This window comes from Conger conger, chromosome 2 (assembly GCF_963514075.1).
Source record: "Conger conger chromosome 2, fConCon1.1, whole genome shotgun sequence".
In the NCBI taxonomy this organism is placed as follows: Eukaryota; Metazoa; Chordata; class Actinopteri; order Anguilliformes; family Congridae; genus Conger; species Conger conger.
In genome coordinates this window covers 11,897,144-11,920,515 of record NC_083761.1, presented here as the reverse complement: position 1 = coordinate 11,920,515, position 23,372 = coordinate 11,897,144, and the positions used below count along the sequence as shown (strand labels likewise).

At 38.7% G+C, this 23,372-nt stretch overlaps 3 protein-coding genes across 10 annotated transcripts in view; 2 read left to right on the top strand and 1 right to left on the bottom strand.

Annotated features, from left to right (window-relative positions):
- zmiz1a (zinc finger, MIZ-type containing 1a) overlaps positions 1-4,699 on the top strand; it is a 111,483-nt gene extending 106,784 nt beyond the window's left edge. For all 8 annotated transcript variants that reach the window (XM_061231473.1, XM_061231472.1, XM_061231471.1 and 5 more), the window contains 2 exons: positions 140-394; positions 853-4,699. In XM_061231473.1, the coding sequence (XP_061087457.1) occupies positions 140-394; positions 853-960 (363 nt within the window). In that variant the 3' untranslated portion in view covers positions 961-4,699. The remainder of the gene's footprint in view (positions 1-139; positions 395-852) is intronic.
- Positions 4,700-5,901: 1,202 nt separating this feature from the next.
- Positions 5,902-9,459, top strand: LOC133122132 (peptidyl-prolyl cis-trans isomerase A-like). The gene is made up of 6 exons (XM_061231873.1): positions 5,902-6,176; positions 6,966-6,996; positions 7,119-7,207; positions 7,429-7,525; positions 8,810-8,885; positions 8,964-9,459. Exons 1-6 carry the CDS (start codon positions 6,030-6,032, stop codon positions 9,097-9,099), a joined length of 576 nt encoding a protein of 191 aa, XP_061087857.1. The 5' UTR covers positions 5,902-6,029; the 3' UTR covers positions 9,100-9,459.
- A 3,551-nt stretch (positions 9,460-13,010) lies between these two features.
- Positions 13,011-23,372, bottom strand: part of LOC133122984 (zinc finger CCHC domain-containing protein 24-like) — a 54,680-nt gene continuing 44,318 nt past the window's right edge. Inside the window, exon 4 of the mRNA XM_061233306.1 lies at positions 13,011-20,314. Coding sequence (XP_061089290.1) covers positions 20,201-20,314 — 114 coding nt within the window. The 3' untranslated portion in view covers positions 13,011-20,200. The remainder of the gene's footprint in view (positions 20,315-23,372) is intronic.

Genomic DNA, 23,372 nt, shown 5'->3' with positions numbered 1-23,372 from the left:
GATTTTAAGTTGCTTGTTAAGAGTTTTTTGCCGTGTGGGAGGAGGGAGGGTTGAGTTTGTTGTTTCTGGGCTGCGGGTTGGGTCGGGTGAGGGCAGCGTTGGCTCTCGGTCACAGCCTCGCCCTCTCTCTCCTCCGCAGATGCCTCATCCTGTCAGCTCCGATCAGTCCCACGGCTCCATGGCGCAGAGCTTGCACGGGCCTCCTCACCCCGGCAGCCAATCGGGGCAGCCGTTACATCACAGCGGTCCTCCTCAGCCCTCGCGCCAGCCCCCGCCCCCGCAGCCCGGCTCCAACAGCCATCCGCACAGCGACCTGAACTTTAACCCCTCCTCCGCCTTAGAGGGCCAGGCCGGGGGGCCGGTCGCCCCTGACATGCCGGAGCCCTCCTTGGATGTAAGTGTGCGTCGTGCAAAAGACAGGGCCCTAAAACAGCACATGGGGTACCCCTAATCCCACTGCCTCGCACTGCTCCTGGGTTGTTGCGTGCCAGCCTTTTCCCTCAGCTCACCGCTAAGTGCCTCTGTCACTTAATCTAATCCTTCTCCTCCTCGATAAACCTCGATTGCCCAGTAAGTGCTGTAAGACATTCCTGGATCTTTTTTGATTTGTGAAGAAGTGCGGTTTGTGTACAATGGATGAGTGTTTTTTAAAGAGAAAACCGAAGAATAAAGCATCGCATGTGAATGCGTGTGATTGTTGGCACGAGAGAGATGACTGGAGATTCCAGCTGAAGCTGTGCTCTGCCTCATATTTCAGTCTTTCTGTCCTTCGTTGTGAAACGGAGATGAACAACGTCTCAGCGGAAAAGAGACGGCCCCTCAGTTTTATCCTGTGTCTTGTCTCTCTTGCAGCTTCTTCCAGAACTTGCGAACCCCGACGAGCTGTTATCCTACCTGGACCCCCCGGACCTCCCGAGCAATAGCAACGATGATCTCCTCTCCCTTTTCGAAAACAACTGAGGCCCGCTCTTCTGGAGAACTCATTGAGCCAGGAGCGGAGCCTCGGCCCGGACAGCCCTCAGTACTTGACAAACACAAAGATGCACTCCCCTTGCTCTCCTTCCTCTTCTAAATATTTCATTCTCCAGAGCAAATTGACTGAGCATTATTGCAAACACACAGCTGTGGCAGTCCCGCTGGCTGCCATAAAGTAATATCTCTGAACATTAAGAAACTGTGCAGCTATATTCAGTTCATTTTTATGTCACGCAGTGTTCTGTGTGAACACTAGGAAAGTGTTGTAGCATTTTTTATTCTTATTTTATTTCTCATTTTAAGAAGAAAATGTAAAAAAAAAAAAAAAAACACAAAAAAAAAAGATAAAAAAAGTGCCCATCCTGGCCAGTGTCTGTAACCCCTTTGAACATTATTGTTCCAATCTATGAAATACGGCTTCCCAAATAACAGGTTTTTGTCCAACTGAACAATAGCACTGCTTTTCCGCCGAGCACCATTCAAAAGCACAAGACGTACGACAAACTGCAGCGCACGACGTAGAGGACCGCTCAAAGGGAAGAACTCTCGCGACACAGGCAGCAGGACCATCGGCCCTTTTCTATCGTTTGTTAAACTCATTTTTCATCTTCCCACTGTAAAGTAAAAAAAAAAATACAACAAATGTCTTTCAATGTTCAAAGGCTTTCACTACGTTTTGAAAGCGCTTTTTCATCTCGATGCAGATAAGGGAAAAAAAAAACTATTATGTTTCTGGCCATTTTTGTGCGTTTTGTTTTTCGTTTGTTTGCTATTTTTTGTAATATGGAAACCCCCGTGTTCAGTACACTAAATGAAAAGGAAAAAAACACAGGAGGATTCTGGGTCGGTGTTGTGATCATCTTGAAGATTGCCCCTCCCCTGTGTTCTGTACTTAGCTGTAATGGGCATTTCTATCCACACAGTGAAATGCAGCTTTTTTTGTACAAGACTGTTACATAGTAATCCAGTCCCTATCTTACCTGACAGGAGAGTTTTATCTGATAAAAAGGCAAGGAAATACAAGAGAAAGAGAGGGAACTTGTAGTTGGGATATTATTACCGCCCTCGTAGACCTCTGTACCAGACTCACTGTATTGCACCCTTAGCTTGTGCTTCTCCTCTGTACTTTTGTCTCCTGCATGGGCCTAGCGTCGCTTGCGTACTCATTTTGTGACGTTTGTCTCTCTCCTTGATGGATTATGTACAGTAAGTGGTATAAAAAGTGCATGTGTGCCAATTTTACCCTTGTTTAGTGATATTCGGAGCTAAGATGGCGTGCTTTTTATCAATGACTTTAACCGCAACTTTTTTTTTTTCCTCTGTCTTCTATTTCGTTCTCGTTCATTTAATTTTAACACTAACTATTCTCCGAAGGGATTATTTTCTGATATTTACAGTATATTGTTCATTTTTTGTAATGATTATTGTTATTATTTAATCTCTTTTTTTGTCGTTGTTGTTTTGCAGTGCTGCAAATGCATCACAGTTAAATAATCATTGGGAAATTGCTTTATATCACCAAAGTTTGGGAGGGGAACAGGGAAGTGGGGCTACTGTTTCATTGCAAAGACCTAGAGAAAAAAACCGAGAGAAACACAATTCGTCACTGAAGCAAAAATATATGGTAGCCCCCAGTGTTTCTATGTAGATATTTTTAAACAAATGTCTGATATCTGGAAGCTGAACTGTATGAGATTTTTTCCATCTTTTGTTTTCCAATTTCATTTTAACAGAAAAGCGCTGTTCAGTATGCAAATGTATTATTTTAAAAAGCTATTGTAAATACTTTTGTGAATATTTTAGTATGGTCTTAGATGATATTAATCCTGTTCATGATTGGTTGTCCATGGTTGTTATCTACTGCTTGTCTAATACCCCTCCCCAGCAGCACTATAGCCCCACTCTAACAAACGATCTTTCTTCTGTATAGCAGAATCAATCAATCGGCCTTTCATAAGCTATGTGTTGCAGGTCTCCTTGCTTTTAGTGTTATATTTGTGTGTCATTTCATAATCCCCAGTACAGCAGTAGAATCTATCAGAATCTGCAAGCAGGTGTTTCTCCGTCATAATTAGTTAAGTACTACGTACTACCCCCTGAAATCAATTTCAGTGTCCCTGAACAAAACGCGTGGGCCACCACTTCTGCATCACTTCAGATGTCGATCGAGCAATATTCCACTTTCATGAGAATTTCATGGTTTTCGAAGACTGTACAGAAAAATGTATTTGTTCAATCTGTTTGATGGCTCATTCTTTCATTTTTATTGAAGAGAAAACACAGTGGCATGGCTGGGAGAGCAGTGGTGTAGTTTGACTGCATTAACTTAATGAAAGGGCCATTGGGATAATCTCAACTCTTTAAGGTCACATTGTACAAGTGGTATTTTAAAAATGTATCACAGCCTTATGTTAAATAAATCTATATGATATACTTTTTATTTTTGTTATAGAAAATACAACATTTGTAAAAGCTGAAGACCCTTCAAATTTTGTATCACATTTTAAATATTGCTTTCTGGTTTTGTAAATTATTTTTCTGTTTTCTTTTATAATGAAATTTTAAGGTTACCAAGCTCATTAATTTGGTTTATCTTAATGTAGCCGTGTATTGCAAAAGGAACATTACACATATAAATTGTATGACTTTTTGGAAGATGTTGTTCCAATTTAAGAAAGTAATATGATTAAAATAGCTCATTGGTGCTGGTACAGTAACCGAAAATTGTATATCCAAATCAGTCAAATGAGCAGTACTTCTTTTAAAGATGCACTGCCACATTTGTCTTCTTCCCCCCATTCTGTATATAAATAGTCATATTTGAACGTATTATTTTTACATTTCGCTTACATTTATGTACGAGCCATTTCCACGTATTAGGCACCTCTGCATACTGTAGTTGCACAATCATCAAAAAAGGAAACTTCTGTCTGGGGAAAAAGGAAAAGTAAGAAAAAAAAAAAAAAAGAAAAAAAAAAGCTGGAGGTTTGGAGTCTCCCCGCTCTGGGCTAGACTTGAGCTGTAGAACAAGACTAGCCCCTGGTGGGGAGGCTCACGGGAGGAATGTATATATGTAAATGACTATAGAAACATGTTAACAGAAGTGTATTCATTTTCCTCAGGAATGCGCATCGTTTCCTCAGAGTTTAAAAAAAAGCTTGCAACCCCCTATCAGAAGTGATTCAATGTGGGAAATGAATCTTGCTTGTTGTCTGTGGAATCTCTCAGCATTTGTTCCCTTATGTAATATACTTTGACCTCTCTATCGATGGAATTGGAGAAAAAAAAGAAAAAAAACGACAACTTTGTTTTGCCTACATGTAATATTTAGCATACGTGTATTAGTCGATCACCTGCGTATTTTTAAGGTGCTACAGGACATAAACGTTTAATGAAGAGAATACCGCGGAAAGGTTGAGAGGGAGTGGGGGCAGGAGAGGGAGGGGGGGCTCAAAAAGATTGTAACCAAATCCATAGTTTGTACAATTTTTGATATCATGATCAGACAAAAAGAAAATAAATTTAAAGGTACAATCTAAGGTGATTCATGCAAAAGTGGCCATTGTCTTTATGTTTGTACATTGTATGTACAATCATTTCATATTCTAAACTGGTCAGAAAAAATAAACTAATTGTGATTTTTAGTCTTGCAGAACTGTATGTAGTTAGATGATGTGACAACCTAATATTTATCTAATAAATATGTATTCAGATGATACCTGTATACCATTGTGTTCACGTGGTTTTTTATAAATGTTTTTTCTTGTAGAAATCACCATTGCATCCCATTACTAAATGGTTGGCATTTATATAGCGCCTTTATCCAAAGCGCTGTACAATTGATGCTTCTCATTCACCCACTCACACTCGCACACTCACACACCAATGGCGATTGGCTGCCATGCAAGGCACCGACCAGCTCATCAGGAGCATTTGGGAGTTAGGTGTCTTGCTCAGGGACACTTTGACACAGCGGGGGATCGAACCGACAACCCTCCGACTGCTAGACGACTGCTCTTACTGCCTGAGCCATGTCGTCCCCAATTCACAATTCACAATTCACAATTCACAATTCACTAATTCACCCTTACAATGGCAGCTTGTACATTAAGTGCCATTTGATATTAAATCAATAAATCTGTCTGTTATACGTGGACAGAGCAATACCAAGAATATCAAGAGTTTTTTTTACTTGGTTTTTCCATTTAAACTGAAAGATGTGAGCATATGAACAAGTTTTACTCTTGTCTTAGTACTCAAGTCATATGCAAGTTACAATTAAATGAACATTATAGAATAGTATTTCTGGTCTCTGCCACACATCAGAGCGATCAGATAAGCACATCTTATTTGTATGTTGTTACAGTTTTAAAAGCATGATCATAGCTGCATTATTTCCTATAGATAACAATGATATGCTGAGTAAACGCAATGATAGTTGAAACTGATGAGCCTATCACAATATTTTTGTAGTTTGGGGTACCATGTAATTGCGCGGTTTAGTGACAAAACTATACTGCTGCGAAGCAAAATTGGCAAATGGAAGACAGAACTTACAAGTTACAAAAGAGACCGCACATCATAAATGGGCTGCTACAGTATATGCCGTTAGGTTTTGTAGTACGCATGTATTCCATTAGGGGGCGCAGATGTCTATTTTAAGTATTTTAATTTATGCCGTGTCACCCGCTAGTGCTTGGTGCAGACCGCTGAACAATATTACCCTATAACTGTTAGCGGCAGTATTTCCAAAACATATCAGAGACAATATTCCAATATGCTGCCGTTATAGACAAATATTTGTTGGTATGAATAAAGTATTATTATTAAATACATTACAGCAGCCTGTTCAATACAGTTTTGCACAAGTTCACCCCTCTTGATAAGTGGAATTTCCCACAGGGTCTTGTATCTTGTTGGCCGGAAGCAGCTGCGCTCTGTGGTATCGTCGCTGGCGCTTCGCCAGAGATCCTCCCCCTGGCTACGGTACTTCAACTTCCTGTAGCGGTTTATGCAAGTCAAGTGTCTGAGCAGGATTATCAACATCAACAATTATGTTGCAAATAAGAAGTCAAATTAAATTCTGTTCACTGGCATTTTCTGCCGCTCGCATGTTTACCACTGGACCGCCTGCCAGCAACCCAGTTGTCTACTTTGATATTGCAGCAGGCAACTCGCCTCTTGGAAGAGTCACCTTCGAAGTAAGTCGCAGCATACCAATGCAGTCAGTTGTGCCGGCTGGCTTAGATAACTTGCCCAGGTAATCAAAAGCAACAAAATCGATTTTTATTCGATGAATCGACAAGAAAAATGACTATCATTAGATTAAGTCAGAGTGTCGCTCTACTGTAAAACACTTGGTGCCTAACCTAACACCAGATAGTGGCATGTGCCATGTTTCCGTGACATTAGCTAGACAGTAGTGGAAAGCGCGAAGTCAAGTGCAAGAGCATGCGGCGTGCGAGTAAGTCAGTCCATGAAACACATGGTTAGAACTAATTATCTGAATTGACTAACCAGTTCACTGGCTAATAAACGTTACTTTTGTTTTGTATAATGGGTGCAATGATAATAGCCGTGCTCCACACATGTTGAAATTGGCAAATAAATGCTGCTAACATTTTCTAATTGACCTATATTGGTAACCGATCTAACGTTAGATAATATTAACCTGGTCACTTCAGTTTGGCATCGCCACATGCCACTCTAGGAGCCCAATTCAATGACAGTCTTTCGTAATATTAAGTTACTTAAATGTGTCGTGCATGTCACGTGTTTTCAACAGGTGATAACTGAAAAACTAGCTAGCTATGTTAGCCAGCTACATTGCTAACAATTCACAATTGCATTATAGAAAAGCTTGGCGTTTGTTTCAGGTTGCTATCAGTGCTTTCCTTGTATATTCGGATTACATGCCTGCTGTTGTGTGATAAATACACGAAGTTATCTTTTTTTTGCGAACGTTTTGTAACGAAGTTCTTCTTTTTCAGCTAAATGCAGATGTTGTGCCAAAAACTGCAGGTGGGAACACGTTGATGTAAACCAAGTCTAATCTACTGATTGTCGTATTTGCACATGAAGTTCTTAATGTATTTTTGTTGATGAAATGTAATTAAACGCTTCTGTATGTTCTATTGTAATAGAGAATTTCCGGGCGCTATGCACAGGGGAACACGGCTTTGGATTCAAGGGATCGACGTTCCACAGAGTGATTCCCAATTTCATGTGCCAGGTATGTTGTCCAGTCTTGCTTGAGTATGGTAGCTTGAGTGCGTTGTGCCTGGGGCAATGAGGGTTCAATTAAAATAGATTTGTCTAGAGTTGAACAAGTTTGTGCATGCTGCATTTGACATTTCACTTCTGTAAAATTAGCCACCGTGTGAACGCGTTACTGCTCTGCTACTTACAGTACTGAGACATGATTTCTTCAAATGATATTTTTTGGGCTTGAAGGGTGGAGACTTCACTAATCATAATGGAACTGGGGGAAGATCTATATATGGACCTAGATTCCCAGATGAGAACTTCAAACTAAAACATACTGGAGCTGGTAAGTTATTTTTAAGTTTTTACTGATTTAATTTCAGTATCAAATAACTTACTCATTTTCTGCGATGCATGATATTATTAGCTAGACCTGTACACCAGCTTGTTAATGCAAATAATTATAATTTGTCAATCATGTGGCAACAACTCAATGCATAAAAGCATGCAGACATGGTCAAGAGGTTCAGCTGTATTTCAGACCAAATGTTAGAATGGGACCAGAGGAAAAGGGCCAGACTGTTCAAAGCTGACAGGAAGGTGGCTGTAACCACACATTACAACAGTGGTATGCAGGAGAGCATCTTGGAACGCAGAACACATCAATCCCCTAAGTGGATAGGCTACAACAGCAGAAGACCAATATGTACCTAATTAAATGCTCACTGAGTGTATATTCTAAACCACATCTTTCGCCAACTCAAATTGGTGTGATTTGGTCCTTTCATGGAATATAGTAATGCAGAGACCTATTTTAGACCTTTAACTTATTTCAAATGTACTGTATGAAATATCGTCCAACAACAGACTTTATTATATTACTTCAGCTTGGCATTTCAGAAGTGGTTACTTGCATTGCACAGCACTTCATACTGTACTAGAGTGCCATTATAGCACAGATTTATGTTGAGGAAGAACTGTCCCTTCTGCCCTTTAGGACTGTGCACATTTTTCATGAATCATTTATAAAATGGTAGTGATTTTGTTACTAAGAAGTAACACTTCCCTGCCGTTGGTGTTCAGTGCGAAAGCACAAGTAAAATCCTAAACCCTAAACCCATGACCCATGATCTTCTGCTTTTATGAGAAGCTCCCTCCAGCAACAGTAAAATAGACCTCAATCTGCCAGTAGATGGCGCCATTTTACTAGACACAAAGGAGATGTGGCGAATGCCAAGGGTTTGGATGGTGACCTACTTGTTTAAACCACCCACCAGGAAACAATTTACAAATAATACTGTTTATACACTGTTCCTCATTTCATGTACCAGTCTTGCTCATCTTTTTTTTTTTTTTTTTTTAAGCGCAAAACTAACTCCAGAAGTGAAATAGTGTGGTGAAATAACGGTCGCTGGTGTCAGGAATCACAGCGGGGACCAAATTAAAACCTTTACCCCCTGCATTGTACAAACATGTCCCCTACTGCGCTGGCTCTGTTAGCTTTTCTCTTCTGCTTCCCACTGCCAGCCATAGATCTTTCAAATAAATCTGTTCCTTAGGTGCTAACAAGTAACATGATAACCTTTTGGACTTATTTTAACGTTTAATTGGATCCGTTCGCTGCTTTTAGGAGTGCTGTCAATGGCGAACGCGGGTCCAGATACAAACGGGTCCCAGTTCTTCATCTGCACCTCAAAGACAGATTGGTATGTATAAATAAAATGGCTGGTTGAACCTTCCTGGGAGTCGGTGACATTTTGAACAGTTTTGCCCTTCCCTTTCAGGCTGGATGGCAAGCACGTTGTGTTTGGCCATGTGAAGGAAGGGATGAACATAGTCCAGAAAGTGGAGTCCTTCGGTTCTCGGTCTGGGAGCCCTTCCAAGAAGATCACCATCACAGAGTGCGGCGAGCTCAAGTAGTGAATTGTGGCTTTGGCAATTGTGAATATCACCAACTGTGAATTTAACATAAATCAGGAAACTAGTAATAAGGAATCTTTTACTATGTAGTTCAGTCAAACTTGATCCGAGTTGTCTTCGGTACGCTGGACATTTTTGAAAATGTGACACTGCTGTTTAATCGGGGGGGGGGGGGGGGGGTGCTCGTGATTGAACCAGGTGAATCTTCTCTATTACACTCTAAAGGGCTTTTCTTTACTCATCCAATGTGAGTATTAATTTTTAACGTGCATATTGTTGTAAAACGCCTGTCAGAATTAACATAGAAACTGACTTGTGACTGACTGTTGGATCTGGAATTAAACTTTACATGTACCTGTATGTCGCTTATTCCTTGTTTTATCACTTTTAGAAAATCTTCCTCTTAGTTTGCTCAACTTAATTTTTGAATTATTCATTCAAGGTGGAAATGGTTAAATTAGAAATGTTTATTAAACTAATGGAAATTTTAAAAAATGCATTATTTCTATACTTTCAAGATTGCTGTCTCAAGGTGAATGGCAGGCTAAACATGTTACTCTAGTAAAGAATCCACTGGGAGCTCCACACTAGCCCAGGAGAGTTTGGGGAGTAGGCATTGCATGGGCTGGCTGGCTGCTACACAGGTGTCTAAAGGACGCTCTGTTTTGAGCATGGACCAAGCCCATCGCTATGCTAATGTCATGACTGAGCCTGTTAGTTTGTCTGGCAATGTTTCTTTGGAGGCTTTCTGGTTGTGGTTGGGGTCCTGCTGTTAGGCACTGTTGGAGAATTATTTCAGTTTGTGGGGAATACAGAGCTCTGACCTTAACTGGCACGTTTGACTCCTGTTGCCAGTCATAACAGTGAGTGAGTGATGTTATCACACTGCCTAGGTCTTGTGTAAATAAAGCTAATTCCACAGGGTCAGTTGCAGAATTTTTCTTAAAGGTGAAATGTAATCCTGTGGCGTGAAGTGACATTGCAGCTATTAATTTTAAGGGTAAAACCACAGAAATAAAAAGATATAGTACTGTGCAAGTCGGCATTAGCAGATTCTATATGTTTATTTTTTCTTTTTTTCAATTACTCAGATAAACACTATATTGTCAGCTGGGACCACAAACCAGACCTGTACACATAATTTGTCATTCTGGTTGCACACCGTCTGGAAAACCTGAATTACAAGATGGCCTAATTCCTGAATCCAAGAAAATGGGGGGCCTTCTGCCTCGCTGCCTGTATCAGAAGACCAATATTATTTCTTTTTTTCTGTTGAGTTATGTTCACAGTTTCATTAAACTGATGTGAGATTGCTACAGGCCTGTTTCCTGGCAAGATCTCTATGATGGATGACTCACGAACTAAACCATTGTCAAGTTGTTTAAATCATCCACTCCACGAGTTTAGCACTGTAAATGCCTTTTAAATATACAGCCTATATATTGGTATTGGAGTTTTCGAAAATAAGTGTTGGAAGAGGAGATACAATACTAAGCAATGTAATTTTGAGAAAATCTGAAGAACCGTCTCCACTACTTAATTCCAACATATCTGTTTTCTGCTTTTTTTGCGGTTGTTGGCACAAGCTTTTCTTTTGTCCATCCTATTGTGTGATATCTGGCATTCAGCAACTTTGTCAACACTCCAGACAAAGTGACTCCAGAGTTGCCAGCTCTCACGCTTTCAGGCTCTCTCTCACGCCATCACATTGTGATTTTTTACAGAATGCAATTCATCTCACGCTAAAAATACTATTTATTTCGGAGGGGAGCATTTCATCTCACGCAAAGACAGTCCTAAAAGTTGGCAACTCTGTGACTCTTACCACCAGACCACAAGTCACAAGCTGTGCGTTCTCTTGCTTAACGCTGCCTTTGTAATCATGGGCCAATGTTTTAAGTGTAAAGTTTTCTTCCGTTGTCCTTTGGTTTCATAGGTTTAGGTGTATGAAAGTACATTCCCAGTTCTGTTCTGTTCCATATGCAGCTTTTTTGAAACTTGCTTCTTCTTTCATTTTTCTTGGCACATTGTTTTGTGAGGTGATCTTGGAAAATCAGTAACGGCAGTTTATCCTGGCAGTTGTTGCTTCTGATTATGAAAAGTCAAGACTGATAAGATTTCTTTTATATTTTTCTGCACAAAAGATCCTTTGTTACTTTTTATGTGAAAGAAAAAGAAAAAAGGGAAAGGCTAAGTGAATATGGCACTGCCTTTTTGTTCTTGGTTTAGGTATTTGTTTTAGCTGTCTATATTCTCAGACGGACACATTCATATTTGAAGAATTGTTGTACCAAGTGTTCTGATCCCTTCAAACCCTTCATACATAGTAAAAATGGAGAGGGGTGAGGAAACTGGCAGGTATAGCACTCATTCACTCTCAGCCAGCATATTCTCCCAGCCTCTGTCAGGCTGGTGCTTTGTTGGTTCCCTCAGGTGCTTTGCTGGCCCTGGGGATGGGTTTCCGAGTGAAGTTATTCACAGCCAGGACAAAGCAAACCACAATACACAAATGGGTCTGGTCCTTCAGGTGTGTCGGATGTGCAGTGCTGACCCCGCCCACCAGGGAAACTAAAACGGGGGTGGGGATGAGGCGGGGGGGGCACTAGGTCCCGCCCCTGCAAAGGGACATTGAAGAGAAGAGGTAGCAAAACAATCATCTGCTAGTGCGCCATGTCACATGGATGAAAGAAACAATGAAGACTTCATCCAACAGTGTTGTATTGTATTGAACTTGTCTGCCAAAACATCTCTTTCCACTTCCCCATTTTTACATCTTTTATGGGGGGTATCCTCTAGCTGTTTCTTCACTCTGCATCACATTCCCCAAAGTAGAATAAGACTGTGGGATAGTCCTGACACAAGTTAATTAAGTTTAAGTGTTTGCAGTACAATGTTACTGTGTGCATTGCGTAACCTCTCCATTTTTGAACAAATTGTTTTTTTTGCAAGAAGTAGCCAATTGGGAAAGGGAAAGTTGGACACATTACGACGTTAACGCAGGGCACATTTTCAGAACAAAGTGGTCTGCATTGTTTAAATGAAGCCACATGTAGTAGCCTGGATGTGCTTTTCAGAACATATTTCATTCCACTGTTAATATAGTCAATATCGTTGGCATTCTGTGCTGTGTAATCATTTTCTAACAGTAATATGATGTGGTTTGGGCCAAAGATACGCTGTTCCGTGCCATGGACACCTCGTTTGTTTTACCATGGAAAGATAGCATAGTGGGGGCGGTCAGATCCAGGTCTAGCACTGGTCCTCACATTAATCAGGTTAATGCACTTGAATGCATTGTCTAAATGAGCCTAAGTATCAGAACCACACATGTAGTGTTGTGCACCACTACGGCCTATTGGAAAAAGCACATTCTGTGGCACCCTGTTTAAAATGGTGGCTGCCCCAGCAGGATGACTGTATTTTTCTCATGAAATTCAGCACGTCTTTCCATGCCGATGTTTTCTGAACACTTGTAATGTTGTACTGTGTGGTTAAGTGGACTGCCCTTCACATTCCGTGTTAATTTAAGCCTCATTTGCTAGTTTTATTACTATAATCTATAATATGTCATTGAATAGTTCATGATTTATCTGGATATACAGAATAAGGATTACCTGCACTGACTCAATATAAACCCAATTAGTAGTTTGAATTGGCAATGCCATGGACATAAAAATCAGCTTACTAGGGTTTGATCACCCTTGTTTCATATAAATCGAATAATATATATTATAATAATTGATGAAGAACACATGTACAGTATAGAGGCAGACATTCCTGAAAACTCATAAAATCATCAAATAATGTTGTAAATGATGCAGCCTTGTGGTTAGTGCCAATCTTCCATGATTCACTTTCCCGTGTTTGAAGTCTAAATCAACATAACAACCAAATAAAAGAGAACAAACGCATACTGTTTCAATAGTTTAATTCAGCAATAAAATTCTTAAAAAGCACTAAAAAAGGCAAACATTTCATGTCTAATAAGCAAATAAGGCACATTCCGGAATGCCAATTTATGGACATTTAACACAGAGATTTACTATCTTTGCACATTCTCAGAAATACATTTTCTTTGCCAGCCCCTCTGTGTCTTGACCATTTCCATTTAGCATTAGTCAACTTTGTCTTTACAAAAGTTAAAGGAACTAAGACAATTAAATACTGGTTACTAATTGATCACAAAGCAGTTTATGATCATCCTGACTAACTGTAGGCTACATCCAAGAGACTACATAGACTCAGTATTACAACAAATGATCTACTTTAACATACATGACCAATGTATTGAGTATGGTAGTACAGTTAGTAATGTACACTTTGATAACATAGCATATGTATCTACTTGAATGAACTAATGTTACACATATACAGTATAAGTAAAATAATAAAATAAGTATTTCTTTAAAATAATCTCAGTGAGTACATGCACATGCAACATATATAATGACTGTCTCATGTTTTGCTTATTGGAAATCCTGTGTTCTACATTTCCATACAATACAGACAAAGGATTTGCACTAGTATGTATTCCTATTGCAAACTAGAACTCACAGTTTCTGGCATGAAAACAGTGCTGAGTGCTAGTCTTGGTAAAAATCCTGTTCTGTAGCTTAGGATACAATTAGGGTATTGCTTTATAATTTATTCTTCATTTTATAAACTTGCATAAAGATAAACTTTACACCAGTACTTATGTTAGCAATGTTAACATCAACACAACAATACTGTAATACTAATCTTAAAAATGATAGCATACTTTCCAAAATACACATATATATAATTTGATAAGCACATTCAGTACTTGAATAATATAGTAACTGGTTAGATAATACTGATAATATTTTCATCCATAAAACAAACAAAAATGGCTTTTACGAGAGCAAGGGTATTTAAGAATTATGTACCAACCTTAATATAATAATCTTTGTAGACATCAATATTTCCTTCTTAGTGTAGTTTTGTTGCATATTTTATACAAACAAACGTTATGTAAAAATTCTTCCTTAAATATATTTTGCAGGATATAACCTCAGATTGTAAAACATTAAAGAAAAACTCCCAGCTTTGTTTATATTTCAAAGATATAGGCCCTTATAACAAAAAAAAAGCTCAGATATTGCAATTTTAACAATTAAAAACAACAGATATAAATCTTAAAATGACGGCCTTCAAATATATACACAAAATAGTAATTGCAAAGATCTCTGACAGGGTCGAAGTCTTGTACGGCTAGCAATTGATCTAACGATGTTAACATCTATTTATTTTTCCAAAATACATACATCACAATTATGTAGGAAATACTCAACACTCAAAAGAACAGCAAAAGTCAAGTATCTGTATCTCAAGGAAAATGGGACAGCAAGCTTGTAATGTACACTGAAAAGGTGAGTTTGTATTGTGGCTTTTGGCCCTTTATGAAATTCATCCAGGGCACATTGGCTTACTCATAGAATTTTCTCCCAGACATTATCAATGGCTCGCAGAGTGGCATTTTATTCCACTAATTACAGTATATTAGGTATAGGGATGTCTTTATTTTGTGGACTGAAAAAAGTCCTGAGTCCATATGTTGAAGGCTGCTTTATTACTTGCAGGGAGCCAGCTTTTGCACAATTTCATCACAGTCCCTTAAAGGGGGTGGTAGTCACATGACATTTGGACGGTTTCTTGTTTAAAGGAAAGGACAGGACAAAAAAAAAGACACCTTTAAAAGGTGTGTATTTGCACAAAAATAACTTTAAAATATATGTTTTCATCACTCTCGTAGATATGAGCCAGTCTATGTCTTGTGTTCACATAAATCATATAAGAACAAAGTCAGTGGCAAGACTTGGTCCAACTGTGGAAAACGGTTCAGGAGAGGTTTTTCATTATATTTAAGAACTTTTCAAAAGCCCCGTAGGGACAAGTAAAGCAGAGCTGTTCATGGTCTGAATGTTTCCTGTTAATGCAAATGGTGTGTGTAATCTGTATGCAGTACGTCTACCTGTTTACAACAGCATTGCAGAAAATTCAAGAAACAGGCTAAATTACTTTAGTTGCATAATAATTTCACTTTATAGCCCTTCCCTATCCCATGGTGGTCATAACATTCATTTGACGTCATTTTTGGAACCCTCTTTGCAATGAGAATTTCACATTCCACAAGTTCACATTAGAGACACATTCAAAAAGTAACACTGCAAGCAGGCCTTATTATTTAAAACAACACCAATCCACAAAAAATCTTATTTGGCTGATAAAACTGATGTGTTTTCCATGCTGTCCATGAGTGTTAGAAATAGATTGTTTCCAAAACAAAGATTGCACATTTAAGTAGATGCAATAGCTAGAAACGGGAATGAGCGTGTTTAGTGTTGGCTTTGAATAGCATGTCTTTATTTCCATGACAACCATGCTGATTGTTTTTTCCAGAAGAATTTTTTTTTCTTTCAGTAATGGTGTGAATGAAATTATTAGCTGGTTTAAACGTCAGCCCTGACGAGGTTTGGGCTAATTGTATTGTTTTCCCATCTGTACGATGCCAAGGATAATGGCTAATTGTTTTCAGCTGTTCTGTTTTAACCCGCTGCCTACAGAATAGTTTATTTTAACTAATAAGCAGTTCATGAAAGACAAGCCTTTGCAGCCTATACACACTATTCTCAGCTCTGCCTGTTTGACTGGTCGGCTTGAATCTCTGCCAGCCCCATAGAAGGACAGAGCAGTGATTGAGTGAAAATGTGGCAGTATGAGGAGGCAGGTGGCTCATTCTGCATGCAGACACTGCGTTCACTGTGTAGGGATGGACCCCAAGGTCCGCCATTGAACCCTGACTATGCCACTCGCGACCGTGGTCAGCAGCCCCACATAACTGGCCATAGTGTCCCCAAACAGGGAGCAGTTTGAGGGCAGGTTAGCCCTAGGCACACTGCGGCTGGTCCCTCTCGTGAGTGAATATAATGGCCTCAGCGAGCAGGGGCGAAGTGCACACCACACCGAGTTGCCGGACTCCAAATTTCACATCGTAATGGACTGTGGGGTGAAAAGAGGCAGCTGTTGAAACACACTTTAGTGGAGTGCTTGTCTGCACCCAATGTTAGAGGCAGTTGCAGCGAGAAGAAAAGGCCAAATATTATGATTGGACATTTCAAATCGAAAGAGAAACAATTGGTAAAAAATTGGTATTACAAAATAGCACGGATAATGCCTAAAATATTCTAAAAGTTCCACTTTAAGTATTTCAAGTTTAGTTACCCTTATATACTGCTTACATATTCATTCAATATATTATGTAGCTATTGGAAAAAAAGTCTAAATAGAAAAATGTATTAGGTACATCTTTTGCTTTAGGTATGCACATTACACAGCTTATGTACTCTATAATAAATGGTGAAATTACACATTTATCTGAGAGGCACAGAAAGTCCCTCGAGGTTCATATAAAATATAAAGCTATATATTTCTCAATTTTAATGTCTCTCAGCCTCTGTTAAATCAAAATGCTTGGAGATGTTATCCTTAGAGTGGAATAACAACTTTAAACAAGATTTGTTTTTGATGTGTACAGTACACTGCGAGTTTGGTGGTTACTGAAATAAATAAAAATTTTTACAGAAAGTTACAGAAAGAACACACTTGTCAAAATGTATTTGTTAAAGTTAATGACAAAGTGCATTGCAATTGGAAAATAAGCCTTAGTTTACAAATAAACATGCCCCCTTTTGCATGTTGAATCTAAAACTGTGTCTCAATCCCTTTTAAAGTCTAGCAGGAGGCTAAATATATTGATGACACTAATGTCATGAAAGGGGAAATCTTAGACAAGACGACAAAGGAAGTGATATGCTGGCTCTGCTCATTTGTTTAAAAAGCCTGAAATGAGTTATGACTATGAATGAACAACAACACGGAGGGATGAGAAAGTTATGTAAACTGAAAAGGAATTAAGAAAAAAAACCTAGGCCTCTGCATCCGCTTAACCTGCTACAAGCATAAACATTTTTCAATAACATCACTTTCCGTCTTTCACTGTTAATTGTTTTTACAACAATGATCAGTATCCCTTTAAATGACTTTTCCCTCTCTTGATTTCTCTCTGGCATCTGTGATGAGAACTGAGAATCCAGTCTTATATGATTCTTCAACCCACCCAAGCTTAGATAGAGAAGGGATGGCAAATCATATATATATATATATATGTAGCTATTAGAAAATATATATATTTGTTTTTTTGTGGCCGTACAGTGCTTCTTTTTATTTGGACAGCTACAGTAAGTATGACTTGGGTCTCACTGAATGAGAATAAAAATTTGGTCAGGAAACCACCGTCGAGCCTGAAGCACACCCTGTGTGAACTGACTTACTGCAAGCTTTGGCATCTGAAGCCAGAAGTCGACTTTATTTGCAGTTCACTAAGATTATAATTACCATTTCAGTTCACTGATCATTTGTTTAAAAATATCATAAGTAAAATTTAAAGTAAAACGTGTCATTAATAAGGCAAATACAAAATTCTAATCTATTTCGTGCCAGATACAACATTAATTTAAGTGAGCAAGCGGCTCCAATGAAAGCTACATTTGAATCAAAATAATCCCGATCCCTCTGAAAACGCAGTAAAATAGATAGTTGTAATTCCATAGATTGCACCAAAGGTATCTCATTCCTCATTTTCCTGCTTATTATTGTCTGTCAACACCAACAGAGCTCTATGTAGGCTATATCTAACAATGTAAAGGGCTAAGGACAACTACAAACATGGACAATATATGTATATCCACATATTTGACACCCACAACCTGAAATGTAGCTCACTACAATTTAACACTGTATCACTATCAGACATCTGTACAGTATCTTTCCTGCCAAACAGTGCATTTAAATCGCCAACCGCCAATTACTACAGTCTGATAGGGTAATATAATTATGTTACTTTGCAGTAGGGTGATAGTAGAGAACTTTCCACTTTCTAAATGTGATTAAAAAAAGCTGAACAGTGATGTAGTACTTAGACCAATGCTATGTAATACTAGTAGAGTTGTGGACAAGGCACAAGATCTTTCAAAAATCCTTTGCAATATGTGAATTAAATAGTTCTGAGCATGGGAAATGTCATACATTAAATGTTAAATGTCAGATGTTTAAATAATACCAAGTAGGCTATCAGCTCAACTTTAAGTGAGACATTTTGAAGTCTAAATACCATAAAATAAAAGAATCTACCTGATCATTTACCATTTCAACAGTGCAGCTGACCTGAGTGAGCATACAGTAAACATGTAAATGTAAAATAACCAGTTTGAAGCGGTGAAAGATACTCTATTGTAGGTGTCCAATCACATATCTACAAAAATAAATTCAGAGATGGCAGAGCTAATTGTCCCTGTGGGCAAACTACAGCTAAGTGTAGGATCAAAATTCCAGGAAATATGAGTAGACAAACAAATCAATTCGCAAGCTGTGTAAATTATACTTTTTCAGAACCCTAAGGTTTGCACATTAATCATGCAAGGGAGGAGATGAAACCCATACAAACATATTTCTTATCCTTTGCTCATGTTACTATTCAACGTAAACACATGGAGATGGGGTCAAATCGCACAGATCTCCAGTCTGTTCTGTTGTAGGTTTCTCCGGATTAGCAGTGAGCTGCTGCTCATCTCTAAAAGAAAGTGTGAGCTTGCACAATGCTCAAATAAAACTTTAAATCCCACAATTCTGCGCCATGTATCATTTTAAAATACACCCACTGAGCACTTTATTAGGTAGACCTATACACCAGCTTGTTAATGCAAATATTTAATCAGCCAATCATCTGGCAGCCTCTAAATGCATAAAAGCATGCAGACATAGTCAAGAGGTTCAGCTGTTTTCTAGACCAAATGTCAGAATGGGGAAGAAATGTGATCTAAGTGACTTTGGCCGTGGAATGATTATTGGTGCCAGACAAGGGAGGATTGAGTATGTCAGAAACTGCTCCTGGGATTTTCACGCACAACAGTCTCTAGAGTTTGCAGAGAATCGTGCAAAAAAACAAAAAACATCCAGTGAGCTGCAGTACTGCAGGAAAAAACTTCATGAGAGAGCTCAGAGGAGAAGGGCCAGACTGGTCAAAACTAACAGGAAGGCGACAGTAACACAAATAACCACACATTACAACAGTGGTATGGAGAAGTGCATCTCTGAACACACACCATGTCAAACCTCTTAAGTGAATAGGCTACCGCAGCAGAAGACCAAAGAATCTACAAAATAAGTCTAATAAAAACCTAATAAAGTGCTCACTGAGTGTATGTTATGGTATTGCACAGTTGTCTGTCATGTACAATTAATATTTCTTGAGCCAATGTCTACATAATTTAAGTACGCAATCTAGCTCAGGGACCACCAGATACATTGATAAAATATATTGTCTAGTTTGCTAACGCTTTTTTTTTTAATTCAAAGCTATTTCATCTACAGTAGTTTCTAAATACCAATGGAATCACTATGAAAGGTGTATACATACATGTATGTCCCACTTAAAATCAGTACAAATACACAATACAAAACGAATGATAGCCCACAACCAAATCCTGGTGGCTCTCCAGTAATAAATACACAGGCAACATACAAGCCAGGGATGAACTCTTCATAATCCCTAAATTAATTCACAGTTAGATGTGCTGCTGCCCCAATGAACAGCACACGACGTGAAGAGCCTCGTTAAATTAAGAAACCTAAACGATGTGAAACCGCTGAGCGCATCTACGTGTGTCACTCAGGAGGGTTAGAAAAGACCTCTGTAAACAACAGACACCACTGGGAAGTGATGACAATGGCCAACAGACACCGCGGTGAGGTAATCTATTGCAATGGATATGGGTAGCAATACCGTCAGTGACATCATTACTATTATGATTAATGTTAATTATAAAAAATGATTAAAAAAAACAAATTCAATTACACACATACACAGGTAAAATGTATCAGGTGGCATTGGTGTTCGAAGGCCTTTAGCGATTAAGCTGTATGTATATAAAATTTGGCACGGTTCACTTCTTAAAGAAAGAGCCCTTGTGAATAAGCCAGTAAAGAGCTGAAGAAAATGGCCGCCCCACCATCTTCTTTGGGATTATTGCACGCGGCGGCAGTAGTAGCCCAGGACTTTGCACTTTTCACACAGATGCTGAGGGTGCTCTTTACTCTGGTCCGAGACATCCAGGCCATCTGGCTTCTCCAAGGGTCTCTGAAACAAAGAAAGGCACACTGTAAGCAAAATGAGTAAGCCAGAACACCTCTCCTGGTTTTGTTTCCGAGAGCAGGTCCTCTGACTTTACTATTCAGCTGAGTGACTCCCTCAAACCTGGGAAATGAGTGGGGGTTTGTCCTGTTCCTCATTTTACTATCCATTCTGTAAGATTGAATGCCTTTGAGCTGTGTGACTGATTACACTTTTAGGATTAAGCAATGTGATTGTACTTTTACAGTATGTTCTGTCTAAGTAGCTGAGATAAGTGAGCACTACAAATTATTTTACTTAAAAGTACAGAGTTGATTCTCATTCAATACAGTTGAACCTTGAACAATCAAAGTGGTTGCAACTCTCAAAGTCTCACCCACTGTACATTTTTATTTTTGTAGAGAATATTTTACGGTATTAGCATTAATTAAAAAACCTTAGCCATGTCCATTTTTTTCAGCAGTGTCTTTAGCTGTTGTGGAGATTCATTACCCTGATTTATGGGAGAAATTCATTACCCTAATTTACTGTTTTTTCTACAAATTTGTTGACAGTAAATGCAAATATTTTTGTGTTCATTGATACAGCAAAGACTCAGAGGAGAGAGAGGCTAATACCTGCTTGGAACTTACAAAAAGCATACACTGAACACTGTTCATGCCAACAAGCTATATCATAAGCAATTCTATTTTTTAAAATGATATTTTACTTGCCTAAAACTGAAAATGTGAAGACTGAATGGCTGTGTCACAACATGATGTAGGCTTACACTGACAAGATTCTCAAGAAGTTTTGTACACAGAGCTGTTCACTGGTTCACTTCAGGCTACGTGTGTTTCTGATGGAGGAAGGCCACGCAATGGATTATGGCTAAAACATTCAAGAGTTGACAGAGTTGCTGAGAAATACTAAACTGATTTGTAAGGCATGCAAATACCATCGTCCATGCCTCTTGTGAATTTCACATTGCGTGACAAATCACATTCCACCCATCTATCTGCCGAAAACAAAACTAGAACATATTATTTTAAATTATTTTTTTTAAAGCAAACAAGCACAGAGGTCAGAGTTCAGTCACAGAAGCTATGTCAACATGTTGCCTGCCCTCCTGCTGTCACATAATATGAACACTCACCCAAGAAAAGTAGAGGCACAGACACGTTCCGCATTTCAGTTGATTTAGAACAAAACAAATTTAGTCGCATTAGTAACTATGTGGTCAGTGTTTATTGCACTTATAATAGCTAACATATTTAAGAATCAACAATGTGCCAAGCTGTTCTTTGAATCAAGAAATGGCAGAATACATTTGCCCATTGTGTAGCATATACAGCGTCTATTTTTTAGAAACTATATTAATACTTTATTCTAAAAGGAAATGGCCAAACTGGATCATGATCCTTAAATACATCATTTGCATTGATGAAATTACATTATTCGGTTCAATATGATTGTCTTGAAAACAAGGTGATGCACAAATAAACAGCACATTTGGTTAATTAGTGACAAATGTCTACTTGTTGAAAGTGACCAAGACCGATGCAAGACTATGCAGGAAGAATGTTTCTTAATTGGCCACACTTGTGTCATCATGTGAGGGGGGAAATGGGTTCAATAATTTAACTCTGGTATACATTAAACCAGTTGAACTTGCCAAAAAGAAGTCGCTCTCAGGAATTTGAAGTCGTTTCCCTCCTGGTGTTGACAGGATTCCCCCAGAAATCTTCATGAATACTGAAATACCTCCATATTTTACGTAAGCGTTTATATAAGAATCTGGCTCCTGAACAGCACGAAGAGAATGTAATCTTATTTTATTTCCCAGTAAAATGAGCATTGCACATAGTACAGAATAGAGTGCAGCATTTTATGAACAAGCCAGAGCAGGCTACCAAGGGATCAATGAGCACTGACAATGCATCGGTTGTGTTCGCCAGCGATACAAAGGTCAACTCCAAAGAGAATCGCACAAATAAAAAAAAAACCCATTCATGTAAATATGCTTGATGAAATTATCTGTTGTAAAAAGAAAGGTCTCATTACTGGACACAGTTACGCAATGTCTTTGATGGAACTTTTAATTTAGGGCCGTTTAACTAAGTAGAGGGGGTGCTGACAAGCAAGATTAAAAGTCGAAATGGGTATAAATCGCACACGGTGACAGAATGTGTTCCCCTTTAAGCCCCTCCTAAGATTTAAGAAAGAAAGGCCTTTGGAAACAGAAATGTAACCATATGGTGTAAATGGTCTCCACAGACATCTTCCTGAGAAAGCAGTGACTGGTCTTTACATCCCATTTATTTTGGCCAACTTCAGTAGTAAGGCTAATAGCTTCCACATCTTCCTGAACATACTGTTAAATAAAAGCAGTGCATACTTGGATGCATTTGGAAATGAAATGATAGAACACTGAAGAATGCAGAACTTTTGTTTCAAAGTCACTGAGATTCAAATGATCGTTTATTTAAAAATATAGAAATGTGTGAGTTTAATATTAGACAAAGGTGATGATGCAGACAAAAATAATGAACCAGCTTATTACAAGTTTGATGTGGCAGATAATCTATTTTTGGGTAACAGAAAGCTAATCTTTTTACAGACATACAGTATGTATTATTCTGTTCAGCCAGTTCATGTTAAATAAATTATAAATCTGTATCCTGATGATGATATTAGCAACTATACCCATCTGTACTCTATCTGTATGTGTCCTGAAAGTTAGAGAAAAGGCTTTCCTACCACTGATGCATGAGACTCCTTGTGCAATGCTATATACTGTACAACGGCTCCAGAATTATTACCAATGCACAAAAAATGTTGGTCTCATTTGGTCAAAGGTGCTGTGGTCAGATAAGACAAAGATGTAATGTTTTGGTCAGATACAGCCGTTACAACCTGGTGGCGATACAGCATCAGCATGTTTGGTTGAAACAGAGATGCACTGAAGGAGAGGCACCTCATAGTGAAACATGGTGGGGCAGTGATGTGTTTGGGCTCTTCCACACGGAGCCATGACAACAAATGCATGCATTCTGTCATCAACATCCTGAATAAGGCCTAGTTA

Excerpts from the sequence above, each read along its gene's own strand:
- LOC133122132 (XM_061231873.1), top strand. The coding sequence starts at position 6,030 with ATGTTGCAAATAAGAAGTCAAATTAAATTCTGTTCACTGGCATTTTCT. Across the intron at positions 6,997-7,118 it reads TGTTGTGCCAAAAACTGCAG|AGAATTTCCGGGCGCTATGC; the intron begins GTGGGAACACGT and ends CTATTGTAATAG. Across the intron at positions 7,208-7,428 it reads TTCCCAATTTCATGTGCCAG|GGTGGAGACTTCACTAATCA; the intron begins GTATGTTGTCCA and ends TTGGGCTTGAAG.